Source organism: Apteryx rowi, unplaced genomic scaffold (genome assembly GCF_003343035.1).
Source record: "Apteryx rowi isolate R43461 unplaced genomic scaffold, aptRow1 scaffold_892, whole genome shotgun sequence".
NCBI classification, from domain to species: Eukaryota; Metazoa; Chordata; class Aves; order Apterygiformes; family Apterygidae; genus Apteryx; species Apteryx rowi.
Window position 1 is genome coordinate 22,115 of NW_020451196.1, and position 12,858 is coordinate 34,972.

The 12,858-nt window shown below is 41.2% G+C and overlaps 1 protein-coding gene across 10 annotated transcripts in view; it reads left to right on the forward strand.

Annotated features, from left to right (window-relative positions):
- The window catches only part of RPAP1 (RNA polymerase II associated protein 1), a 45,846-nt gene that overhangs the window by 16,111 nt on the left and 16,877 nt on the right, over positions 1–12,858 (forward strand). For all 10 annotated transcript variants that reach the window (XM_026091019.1, XM_026091020.1, XM_026091017.1 and 7 more), the window contains 9 exons: positions 764–876; positions 1,292–1,390; positions 1,867–1,968; positions 3,540–3,707; positions 5,906–6,088; positions 7,904–8,038; positions 8,209–8,388; positions 11,034–11,191; positions 12,228–12,407. In XM_026091019.1, the coding sequence (XP_025946804.1) occupies positions 764–876; positions 1,292–1,390; positions 1,867–1,968; positions 3,540–3,707; positions 5,906–6,088; positions 7,904–8,038; positions 8,209–8,388; positions 11,034–11,191; positions 12,228–12,407 (1,318 nt within the window). The remainder of the gene's footprint in view (positions 1–763; positions 877–1,291; positions 1,391–1,866; positions 1,969–3,539; positions 3,708–5,905; positions 6,089–7,903; positions 8,039–8,208; positions 8,389–11,033; positions 11,192–12,227; positions 12,408–12,858) is intronic.

A 12,858-nucleotide genomic window follows, 5' to 3' on the forward strand; every position in this document is an offset into this window, starting at 1 on the left:
CATAAATGTCTCGCTTCTCAAATTCTTCTACTCGGAGCTCTTTCTGTTGTGCTCAATGAGTAATCTCTTCCCTTAGTGCTTGCACCTTTCAAATTTTTGTTCAACTGTCGAGCTTCCCCACTGAGTTTTTTCTCAGGCAAGCTGCATGTATTTTTAGCTATTTTGATCTTTTCCTCGTAAGTTGATTTCTTCAAGCCTTTAGAGGGACCCATAATAAAGAACAATATTGCAAGTGCCACGGAAGTCTGAGCAGTAGTATTGCCACTCTCTCCAATGTATCTAGGTTGAAATTGTACTGGCTTCTTTAAAACCATACTTCATTCCAGGCCAATAATTTGCTCTAATCTCTCTGCATTGCTACTTTTGAATTGTTTCTCACTCCCTCACTCCCTCTTGCTTGGATGATATTAATTTGCCTTTCCCAAAAGTAGGGCTCATATTATTTTCTGCCTAGGTTCTGATCTCTTTGCCTTGTCTCCTGACTTCTGTTCAACTTCTCCCAAATTAGACCTGTCTGTGAATTTCATTACAGGGCTGTTTACTTCCTCTTCTAGCTCTCGTGAAAGATTAAAACAGCTTTAAATCTTTGATGTTTGTGCATCATCCAACAGTCAATTTGAAAGTTGTTTTCTTCTTACTTTACATGAATCCTATATTTGATGCAGTCTTGAAGCCAAGTAGGGTGGCAAAGGGGGAAGAGTATTTTCTTAATTTCTGCCTTGGAAGGTAAGGCCACTTTTTTTTTTTTTCTTCCCCCAAAAAGACAGTCTGCCTGTGAAGCCCAAGAAGGAATGGATCCACATGGACAATGTGGAGTTTGAGAAGTTGGAATGGATGAAAGATTTGTCTCCACCCCGGCAGAAGAAAACCAGAAAGGTTTGAAAGCAGAAATTGATTTTTCAGGGTGTTCGTGGGATGTGTGGTTCACGTTTCTAAGCAGTAACAGTTTTGAAGGCTTCATAAATAAGTCTTCTGATTCCTCAGCCTGTAAGATTTCATCAGGCTCAGAGTTTCCATAGTCTTCCACAGGGTGGGACATGGTCAATCTTGTCTCTAGTGCTCAAGAGCGCTAGGAAGTGAGGGTCCGGCAAGTGTAATCTGTGAGGAACAGGTCTGAAAGCTAAGAGGAAAAAAAAAATTGAAAACATATTTCAAAGATTTTGAGGCCTGATCTGGGGAGTTTTTGAGCTGCCAGCTTCCAGCAGTTGATTTAAGAAGTGTTATTTTGAGTGCTGGATGGAGCAGAAGGCAAAGAAGTAATCTTTCTCTCCTTCCACCTCTTTTATTGTAGGGAATGCAAGCTCGATTCAGTTTGAAAGGAGAACTGATTCCTGCAGATGCTGATTTACCTACTCATCTAGGCCTGCATCACCATGGAGAGGAGGCAGAGGTAGGTGTAATAAAGTAGAAAGGAAAGAGTACACCCCTTTCTGTTTTCTGTGTTCAATTTATCAGGTCCCTTTTGTGTCAAGGCTTTTTAGTGACAGAAACCTTAGGAAAGTGTGGCAGATGATTTCCTTTTGAAACAGGCTCCTGAAGAGAAGTGAGTCTGCATGCATTAACTGCTTTGTCTGCTTTCAGAAAACTCCATTAATGCTTTTTCTCTTTAATGCCATTTAGGATCTGTGGTGTTGGAAGAAGATGCATCTGCATCCTTTTCTTAAGCAGTTCAGTTTTCTCCTGTCAAATTGCTAAGTACAATCTCTTTGGCATTTGACACAAAGCAGCAAACAACATTGCATTGCAGTTTATCTCCTGTTATGCAGTGTTTTACAGCTGGTCTTATTTTAAGGGGCCTGTTTTTATCTTTAGCTCTTTTTTTTGTTGGTCTTCTGGTCTTTATTTTTTTTTTCCTTCTCCATTTAGAGGGCTGGTTATTCTCTCCAAGAGCTCTTTCATTTGTCTCGCAGCCAAGTTATTCAACAGAGGACCCTGGCTCTACAGGTCTTGGGTCGTATTGTTCAAAAGGTAAGTGACTTTCCAGGAATTCCTCCCCATAATTCAAGCTCCTGGTGGATCAGGGCCCAGATTCTCCGGTACTAGTTTGCTTTTGACTATTCAATCAACATGAGCAAAATCACCAGCAGGGTATTCTTTTTACAATCTCCTCACTGTTAGAAACAGTGTTGGGACATTAAAAAAAAAAAAAGTCTCAGCTTTTTCTGGAGGGAGATGCTTCCAAATGTTGTTCTGCTGCAGTGCTGCAACTTTCATTCCATTATTTCTCTGGACACAAGTTATTATTACTTTTTTTTTCTTTTTTGGGCAATGACCCTTCCACTCCTGTTGCCTGAGCCAGCTTCATAACATGCTTGTTCTGTAGGAGGGTGAGAATGAACCAGCCTACTCTTAGAGCAAAGTGCCAACACCATAAGGCAAAATGAATATTTACTTCTATGCACCTTTACACTTAGCTCTCAGGCAAAGTGCTAACCTTCCCTCTAACAGCAAGGGAAGCAGAGAAGGAAAAACAATGGTCCTGAGAAGATGGGGCAGAATGGGGTAAAGTCAGAAGGTGGGTCCCGACTTTAGAAAGAAAAGTCTYTTGCAGTATAAACTGGAGTTGTGTCTCTCTCTAGAGTGACGAGAATAGGAAATTAATAATTTTCTTATTCCCTTTGTATGGGAAATAGCTAATATCCCCCTATTCCCTCTTCAAATTAGTGCAAAAATGATTATTATGATTATTATTATAGTGGAATGGTTGTGGATTAGTCAGAGCCTGATTGGTCTAAGCAGAAAAGAAGTTTTTGTCCCTTAAACCAGGTGTGAAGTATAGCACCAAGTTGCTGAAATGTCATCAGAACATGAAGTTATTTTTAGAACTTACTTTCTTCCTGGGTTGCCCTTGAGTCACAGAATTCTAAGTGGAGAGAGATGTTTATAGCATGCAAAGCAGGGTGGATGTTCTGGTGGGTTCCAGACTGTGTGCATTTTAACTGCTCTTGAGGCATGTGCCTGACCCTCCCTCTCCTTGTGTAGAGAGGAAGAGTGAGCACATAACACAGAAACAAGGGCCATGCGTTAGTAGRGAATGTTCCTTAGAAAGCCTGTCTCTTCTGGCATACAAACTTATGAGTGCTCAGCAATTTGTGATGCCTGCCATGTGGGGCAGCCCTGGAATGTGGATTGTCTGGATCAGTCAGTGATCAAAGATCTAGCATGGAAGACTCGTATCTGCAATGAAAACAGCAGGTGTTCAGAATGTGGCTCGGGTGCTCAGTTTTATGGTATCTAAGTGGATTTTACTTCATTGCTTGACACTGTAGGTCTTCCAGGGCCTCTGAGATCACAAGCATTTCTTTTGCCCTTTCATATCACTGCTTTTGATTGAATGATACAAAAATGTCCTGCGCCCACAGGTAATGTTGCAGCCTCCTTGGGGAACAGCTTTTACCTGGCAGAGCAACCTGTTATGCTGACAGTACACAGTTTAGCTGCTTTGCAATTAAAATGGGAAGCAACCAATACACAGAATATTGACGCATACTTGGTTGAGATGAGACAGCTTTAACACTGGCTCTGTGTTTATATTTCAGTCCAGGGCTGGGGAGTTCGCTTCCTCCTTGAAGGGCAGTGTTCTGCGTCTGCTCCTTGATGCTGGGTTTCTCTTCTTGCTGCGCTTCTCGTTGGACGATGCAGTGGATAATGTCATGGCAGCATCTGTTGCTGCTCTCCGGGCTCTGCTGGTGTCACTCGATGATGAGGTGAGAGAATCATTAAGTGCCCAGGTTTGTTTTCATATTGAGCTGGTTACAAGAATCAGAAGGAAAAGATGACGTAAGTAGCTCAAACGAAGGCTTGTTGGACAGGCTAGCTTAGTGGTCAATAGAATGCTATCGCTGCCCTTTGGGACGGGCAAAGGGGAATGTGTTATCCAAGTCGGAGAGATTCAGAATTCTGTTCTCCTATTTGAATTAGTTCTGCCCAAGGTTAAATTCAGTGCAGGCTGCTGAGGTTCTCTTCCATCGGGGTTCTTTATGATCAATATCATGCCACCGCTAATGTAAGTGTAGTATTTAGTTCTTTTAATATGGCTTCTTATGTTTTTGGCTTCTTGCTTCGCAGTTTTCCCACTTCTGAACAGATCAATGACTACATAGTCTCCCCGTTTCTTCTCATGCCTATTACTGGTACCGTTCTGTCTTCCTCTCATTGTCCATTTCCTATTGTTCTTGAATGCTTTTCCTTACATTAACAAATACCCACTTTCCCTTCTCACGTGTCTGTTTTCTCCTTGATGTTTTTTCCCCTGTCAAAAGGCTGAAGCTTCTTTTGGGTGTTTGGGTGTATACTGAATAACCTTGAGCAGCAAGATTCGTATGTCTTCCTGGTTGGGCAGAAGCAGACCACTATGGGCAAAGCAAGCTATGGCCTGTGTTTCACATTCCTTCCATGAGAGCTCCTTGTGTGTCAGACTGCAAAGGGGCTGCTAGTGAGGGACAGCGCGAGCAGATTTCAAGAAGTTTCCTGCAACTTCTCCGATGTCACCAGTACTATCCCTAGTGGAAAGGCAAGGGAAATGAAGGATTGGAACACTTCCCCCATATCTTACTCCTTTTCTAAGCAACATGCCTAACAGTATTCTCTCAGATGAGTCCTGCCCTTAATGTGCCTTTTTTTCCTTCTGATATTGCTTTAATTTGCATCTGTCTGCAGTGCTCTGTGTATTCTCAGCTCAAGACTTGTGGTGCAGTGTCTTATATAAGAAGAGACTGCTGACTCTCTATATGCCAAAAGCAGCACTGAGTGCTGTGTCAGTGTATTTCATCATTTGAAGAGTCCTTCTTGTAGTCTCATGCTGTTGAGTTTCAGAAGGTATCTATCTGTGAGGAAGGGGCAGGGCTGGAAGTTTGGCATTCTTACTCTGAGTTTTGTGAGACAAACAGGGTTTATCCCTCCTATATACACAGAAGATCAACACACATGAAAAATGCTGCCTTAATTTTTCCTTCGGTCATCAATGGCTATGAGAAGTAGTACCTTTCTCTTTTTGTTTCCTTTGAAGACCTGGATACTGTCTTAAGCTTTTCCTCCTTTGGTGGAATGAAGACTATAGTTCCAAACTTTGGTATTTTAGATGGACTCCTAGCCTCATCCCCTAACGTCCAGACCTTTCTGACTGTATCGTTCACTTGCTTTTCAACTTTGTTTAATTTTTTTTTTAATGTTGGATAACTTGCAACTACTTGGCATCTTTCATTTGTTTCAAGAACATCTCAAACTTTAGCTGAATTCTGCCACTTTTTTTCTGAATAATGTGGTTATTTCTGATTACCAGATCAGGATATTTAAAGCAGCTATTAAGTAGCAAAAGCATTGGATTAAAATTTGTAAACAAATTATCTTTCACGTTCTAAAACATTTTGGGTAAAGTAGGTCTGGTTTGGGCACAGTCCCTTCTCTGAAGAGTTGAAAGCTCATTTTTTGCAGTGCTGCCCTAGAACAAATACATTGGATAGTGTTTATTTTAACGTGAGAAATTTAACATGACCATTCTGCATTATTTGTGACACRTGCAAGTTCTGCACAGGGCCAATGAATGCTGAGTTTAACCTCTAGAGCCCTTGAGTTCTTTTTTTATTATTTTTATCTTAAGCATTTTCCAGATAAGGTGCATGTGTTTCCTGTCTAGTGAATTTAATTCACTTCACAATACAATTGCTTTTCTTAATTGCTTTTCATGGGTTCCCAAGTGTCTGTGGGTCATAGGTTAAAATGACTTCCCTGAAAAAACATTGCCTCCTACTTGTACACATTTAGAATACCCTTTATTGTGTTCTGTTTTCCTGGGGGTAGGTGGGAATCAGTAAAGCATTCTGTAACAAAAGCATTCTTGAAACATTTTTTTTTCTTCCATAATTTATATGTGAAAATTTTATTTTACATGCTCTTCTCCTTACAGAAATATCTTGATTGGACCTTCTCGTGGTATCAAGGAATGGCTGCATTCCCCTTTGTCCCCAACAATGAGGAGGAAGAAGAGGATGAAGAGGATGACTTAACTGAAACTGAGAAGTCTCAAAACAAAAAATTAAAAGATGAAAACAAGCCAGATCCAGATGTGGCCCGATATGATGTTGTAAAAGTAAGCACAGAGCAAGGCCTGAAATCTTGTTAAGAAAATACTCTCTGCACAATGGCTTTGTGTGTTGTTGAAATGAGCACCTTCCTATGGACATTATTAGAGCATTCTGAACAAGCATTAGAACACTTCCCTCACCGTTGGATATTATGTTGCTGTCATATATTACCAGAAGGGTAATTTTATTGACTTCTAAAATTGTTGAGATTTGACCCATGACTTTGGCATCACTGAGTGTCTAAGTTCCTTTGGGAAAATCAGCAACAAGCACACTGATGACCTTGAGATAGATAGGCACACATGTATATACATATATACCCTTTTTTTTTCCAGATATGCTGAAACATTGCATATAGACATGATTTTCAAGCTCACTTTAAATTCAAAGTGAAAATATTTCAGTCACTATTAAAGTGTCTGTATGCCCTATTGCAAAGTTTAGAAAGAGCGTAAAACCTGGATAGCTCTGAACTAGCTAGACTTGCACACTGACATTCCCTTTTCTATTTGACATAAGGCAGCAACTTTCCCCCTTCATACCTGCATCCTTCTTCATATTTGCATCATTCAGATAAAAAAAATTATAACCTTTAGTAGGAATTCCTCATATATTTAAGCCTAATTCCACGTTCTTGATATGAGAACTGAAAACAGTCATCTTTGTCCTCTCAAACCCAATCTTGTGGGTGGTGCCGAAGCAACTGCTTTTGTCTGCTGCAATCACAAAAGTCTGTGATCACATCACTTACCCTCAAGTGCTTGAGCCTGTCTGTATTCGAATGGCACTTGGTTATAAGCTTCACTGGGCAGATGCAATAATTTACCTGGGCATCTGGTCTCATTTAGTGGCTTTATGATTTCAGATGTGTTCTACTCAGTGACACTGGCAGTGTTTTAAAAGACATAACAGCAGAGATATAGATAGAAGAGATGAAATCAATCTGTGGTCTGGAAATGGTTGTGTGATTCAGCATAATGGATTTTAACTTGTTCCAAGTAGCCTAAGCTCAGAATAGATTTGGGATAAAATTCTCCACTGTTCCAGTTTTTGTAACTTCTGTTTTACACCTTCTTATTGGCTGGTACAACCCAATTACTGCAGGTGGTCGGAAGAGGAACATTTAAACCAGTTGCTGAACTCAGGCCTAGAACTACAACTTTACCCGACTGCAACTTTTTAAAAGTATCTGCACTATGAACCCTGGTGTTGTGGAATTGCCTTTTCTCAGAACTAGGAATGCATAACACTATCACTTAAATTAAAGATTTGTTTTGTAGTACTGTCACTGATCATGGTCTCCTGCTCTCTGAGCCAGGAAAAATCACATCATCTTTCTGCATCTCTCTTTTCCTACTGAAAAATGGGAATAAGTGTCTGTTTTTTGCTTCTGTCAGCTTTCTCTGAGGTAACAGGTACTGTCAGCATTAGAGACAGAGTGCTGAATTAGGTGGATGTGACAGGCAGGCCAAAAAAGAGCATGAGTACCTTTTCCAGTAACATTAGGTTTTAGCAGTCCTTTCTAAGGAAGGTTGTCTTCCTGTTCCCAATCACTTATTCATGGTTTCATCCTCTGAAAAACAAAAGTATCCAAACCCTACCAGTTGGAACAAAAGTTCAGATGTTCCCGCTCTCTTGAGGTAACTTCTGCTCATTTGCTTGCATACTGGTAAATCTGCAGAAACGTATCTCTTTGTTTCCCCAGTGGTGATTTAAAAACCTTCTATCTGCAGAAGAATTGAAACTGCTTTTCCCTTCCAGCAGCTGCAGTGCAGAAGTCAAGCATTAGGAGCATAATGGAATTATTTTTTTTCTCCCAGGGACTTTTGAAGACACAGATCCAGCACCGGCTGAGGTACATCCTTGAGGTGGTACGACCTGTTCCAACAGTAGTTGTGGATATCTTGCATGTCCTCACCCACATAGCGAGGCACTCCTCTGAGGCATGCAGCCAGGTAAATCTTCCATTGTACAGGAGCTCAGGAATGGTGGAATAAGGTTTGAGAAAGGGAGGAGAGGAACAGATGAAGGTACAGTAAGGGAATTAGACAGACTGGTGTTTTGCTGTGTTGCTGCCAGTATTGCTCCCCTGTAGTTATCTGTGTTGCCTGCTGTTCCTCTGCAGCTGCTTGACTGTCCTCGGCTGATTGAGACCATTGTCAGGGAATTTCTCCCTACACAATGGGATCCCCGAGTGGCTGAACCAGGGTGTTTACTCACCAGCATCCATGGAGTTCCTTGTGCCAGTGCTATGAAGTTCGTCAGGGTGTTGGCATCTGGAGGCCGAAATGCAACAGCCCGGATGGTGAGTGATTTCTGGAAGAGCTTTTCTGATGGCAAAGGCCTTTGTTCTCTGTGTCTTGCTTTCTACATAAAGAATTAACTGGAGGTGACTCTGAGCTGAAGAGCTTGATTCAGACATGACCAGTGCACATGGAACTGGGAGCGATTGGGTCAGGATTCCGCCTGCAATCCCGCTCTGGAGCAAAGTGATGCAATAGGGCCAATAAGATGATTAAGGGATTGGAGCATCTGACATATGAGGAAAGGCTGAGAGAGGTGGGATTGTTTAGCTTCGAGAAGAAAAAGCTGAGGGAGGAGAATCTTATCAGTGTATTTAAATATCTGAGGAGAGGGAGTAAAGAAGACGGAGGCAGACTCTTCTTAGTGGTGTCCAGTGAAAGGACAAGAAGCAATGGGCACAAATTGAAATACAGGAAATTCCACTTGAGCATAAGAAAACTTTTACTGTCAAATTGTCACAGGTTGCACAGGGAGATTGTGGGTGTCCCATCCTTGAAGATATTCACAACCCAACTGGATATGGCCCTGAGCAACCTGCTCAAGTTGGCCCTGCTTTAAGCAGGGGAGTTGGGCTAGATGATCTCCAGAGATCTCTTCGAACCTCATCTGTTCTGTGACCCAATATCAATAGGCTTGCAAATGGTTCAAGCATAGTGTAGCTCCTAGCCCCACAGTCTCTGCATCCTATAGCTGTCTTCTGCTAGTTGCAGGCAAACTTTAAAAATCACTTGGAAGACAGAATGGGAAGTGGAGTAAAGAAGCTAAAATAACTTTTGTGAGGAAGGTGCATATGTGTGTTTTGAAGGAATTGCTGAGAGTATCACAGTAATGTTGCCTTCTGCCACTGTACCAGTAGAAGAGCTGGCTCAAGCTATTCCATGTTTTTTTGTTCTCCATAATGCAGCTACACAACACCATGTAGCACAGCTCAGTGATACTGGCAAATAGTAGATGCTTAGAGCATATTTTCAGGTGTATTGCTCTGTACTCTTCCATGTTCCACTGATCTGCAGCTTAGGACTTTTTAAACCAGGGGTTATATGGTTTTATCTTTGTATTTTACAGCCCTAGTTGAACTTCCCTGTCATGAATTTGTCTTAATAACTTTGAGGTCATTTATCAGTATTTCCAACCCCTCTTATCCACTTCTGGACAGGTTTTCCACTTCAGAGATAATTGTGTTCACTCATATAGGTCATCACATTGGTGCTATAAATGCATAACATCTACCAATAGCAGCACCCATTACAGTGCAGTGGGCATCTCTTAGGGTTTTCAGTTCGGTATTGTTAACAGCATCTAATAAATTGCCATCCAGGAAGTTGCTAACATCAGCAGGAGAACACCTATCTGTGCTATAAAATGYAGAGAATAATGTGCTTATAATGGATAGCAGGATACTTAAAGGCTTTAAGTGGCTCTAGGGACATAATAAAAAAAAATCTTTGAATTTTACTCTCTATCTCAGGCTTTGCATACTCCAGGTTTTTCAAGGTGTGCAAAAATTGCATACAAGGTTCCTGCCACTCAGGCTTTGGTTCTGTTGTGTTCTGACATAGCTTGTGGCAGGCACTTAAACATGGGATTGGAAGATAATCAAAAACTAAACTAAAATCATCAGTGTCGGAATGTTCTAAGATTTATTTTACTTAACAAAATTTCTCTATCTTCCTCCTCTGGAAGTAAATTTAACTTTGCCCTCTGTTCTGTAGGAGGAGTGTCAGAATTCATGGCTTGATTCATCAGTTCCTTTGCTTTCTTGCTGCTGTGCATTGATTTCTCTACAAGATGATTCTAAAGAGTTTGGATTCTTAATTATCTATAATATATCCATGTGTTGTGAAAAAGAATTTGTCAACTCATTTGCTTAGGCAGAGTGCACATAAGCTTTTGTATGTGTGGGAGAGGGAAAGAGAAGCTCTCTTTTATGGTTAAGCAAAAATATCCTGTTGTTGGGGAGGATAAAAATTATTTCTAGAGAACTGCAAATGAGTCATGTCATTTAGTTCAAAACTAAAATAACCTCAGAATATTTCCAAAGCATCAAAATCCTATAATCTTACAAAATGAATAGTCAGAAGGTACCCTTTTTGTAAAATAAACACAGAATTATAGAAAGATTTAGGTTGGAGGATCTCTGAAAGCCATCTAGTGTGGCCTCCTAAAAAGCAGATCAGTATCCATTCAGTATTTTTGTATACAGTGTTTTCCATAAGATATATCTTTACATATAAACTTGACTAATAAAGTTTTGTTTGTGACTAGTTAAAGAAGGATAATTGTATATTTAAAATATCAGTTAAATGCTGTAGAGAGCATTCAAAACAAGAGTGTGTGTGGGCTAGACAAACAACTGTCAGGAATGATTTAGATGTAGTTGATTTGTGTTAGGAAAGGATTAGGTAACACCAGGCATCCCTTCAAGGGAAACTTCTTTTGTAATAGCAGTTGACCATTTGTTAATCCTTTGTAGCAGGCACCTTAAGATTACACAAGGTGAAGACAGCTTTGAGCAGTGCAAGGGGAGTTTAGAGTAAGCTGAATTGAAACCTGCAACTTTTTTGGTATGTGAGAGTAATATCTGAGGCATGGAGTGATGCTTCATATCTCTTTGTCTCCTTTTGTTTGGTTGCTCTTGTTTTACAGCTCAACAAATTTGAAATGAAGAGTCGGTTAAGTCGATTTATAGCTGAAGACCCGCTGGATCTGCTCCTGCCAAGGGAAGAAGCCATCAGGCTAAGCACTGAAGCCTTCCGGCTGTGGGCTGTGGCGGCTGGCTATGGTCAGGCCTGTGATCTTTACAGGTACAGCGCAAAGCTGGAGAAATGGGGTTGGTAGATGTGGCAGGTGCAATAGAGAAAATGGACATCCTATTCTAGAGGAGCAAATATAGGGGTCTCCAGGATCAGTCTCCACTCCCTTCAGGGAGTCTTACCTCCCTTTCCTTGACTTCCTGTAGTAAAACTCCCAGTTCCTGAAAGTTCATGCTGAGTTCTTCTGTCTTTTTCTGCTCTTCTTTTATCTCCTGTGCTTAAATGCTGGTATTTCTGTTGTTTCATCTCTGTACTAAGGGAGATCACTCTTGCTTTTTAGGGCTGTGTCTTTCTCCCCTAGAAGCACAAATAACCTGTGCTTGAGTGACCTCAAGACACTTTGATTACAACACACGTAGGTTTGAGTCTGACCCAAAGACAGTCTGGAGAGCAGTCACCAACATGCATGCTAAGTAAGTCAGGTTGAAGCAGACAAACTCTGCTTTTTGAATCTACTCTCAGTTCAGTACAAAATCAAAGTTCTTGTACTTGACCTTCAAGGTCAGCATTGGGATAAATCTGACCTACCTCAGATGCTGAATCTTCTTCCTGTATCTGCACTGATTTGGAACCATTAAGGTGGCTATGGAGTTGCCCAAAGAGAAATAAAAGGAAGGCCAGTACTAAATTTCAGAAGGGAGATTCTCTCTTCACAACAGTATTTTCAGTTTTCCAGCCCAGTTAGGGGGTATTACTAATACAGAGTAAAAATTATATATAATATTTTTAAACCCTAATAACTCTAAGGAGAAAAAAAAGGGCAAAAAATTGTTAAATTTGCATGGTTATAACTTGTGGTTACTTTGGGCAAGAGTTTGAGAACTAGGGAAACAGGAATAAAATAAAAGTAATTCTTCCAAGGGATTATCCATCTCAAAATGCTTGGAGGCAGAGTATTAGGTAGGTCCCATTCAGCTATTATTTGGAATGACAGTATTATTTCTTTGCCATCTTTTTTCCATGTCTGTCTATTTTTGTTTTTTTGAGGGTGGGGGTGTTATGGTTCACTCTCCCATCCATACTGCAGGGATCTCTACCCTGTGCTGGTGAGGATTCTGCAGTCCCTGCCTGAGTTGCTTGGCACTTGCCATGAGAAGAGCCCTATGCTTGAGCTGTCTGTCCAGCGAGCCACGGTGGTGGTTACTCTGCTGACACATGTGACACAAACAGCAGGCTGCACAGCGGAGCTGCAGGCCCAGCAGAGCAGGTAGGTGCTCTGTGTCACCTGTGCTGTCTTTATCTGAGAGGCTGCAGTCCTGTCTTCCCTCCCTTCAATTTGGAGGCCTGCCTATGGCTTCTCTTTTCCTTCATTTTGGATGGTTTACCATCCCACATATGAATCTCCGCATGGTGGGGTGTCTTCCTGGAATGTGTGTATGTACACTCACACATGCACACACACATGTACGTGTGTACGTACAAAAATATATATATATAGATACCACAAAGTCAGAAGGGGTATCTAGGCTGATGGAAGGCTGTACGCCTGATAGTCTGATAGAAGGAGTAAAGCATTCAGCTATGGGGCAGAAGGACGGTGTTAGCCACATGCTCTGCTGAAAGGAGCTAGGAAGCTCCTTTTGCCTTCCTAACAGGAAGAACTAGAGATCTGTGTGCGGTCGCAGGGCCATGATCTCATTGCCATTACAGAGACATGG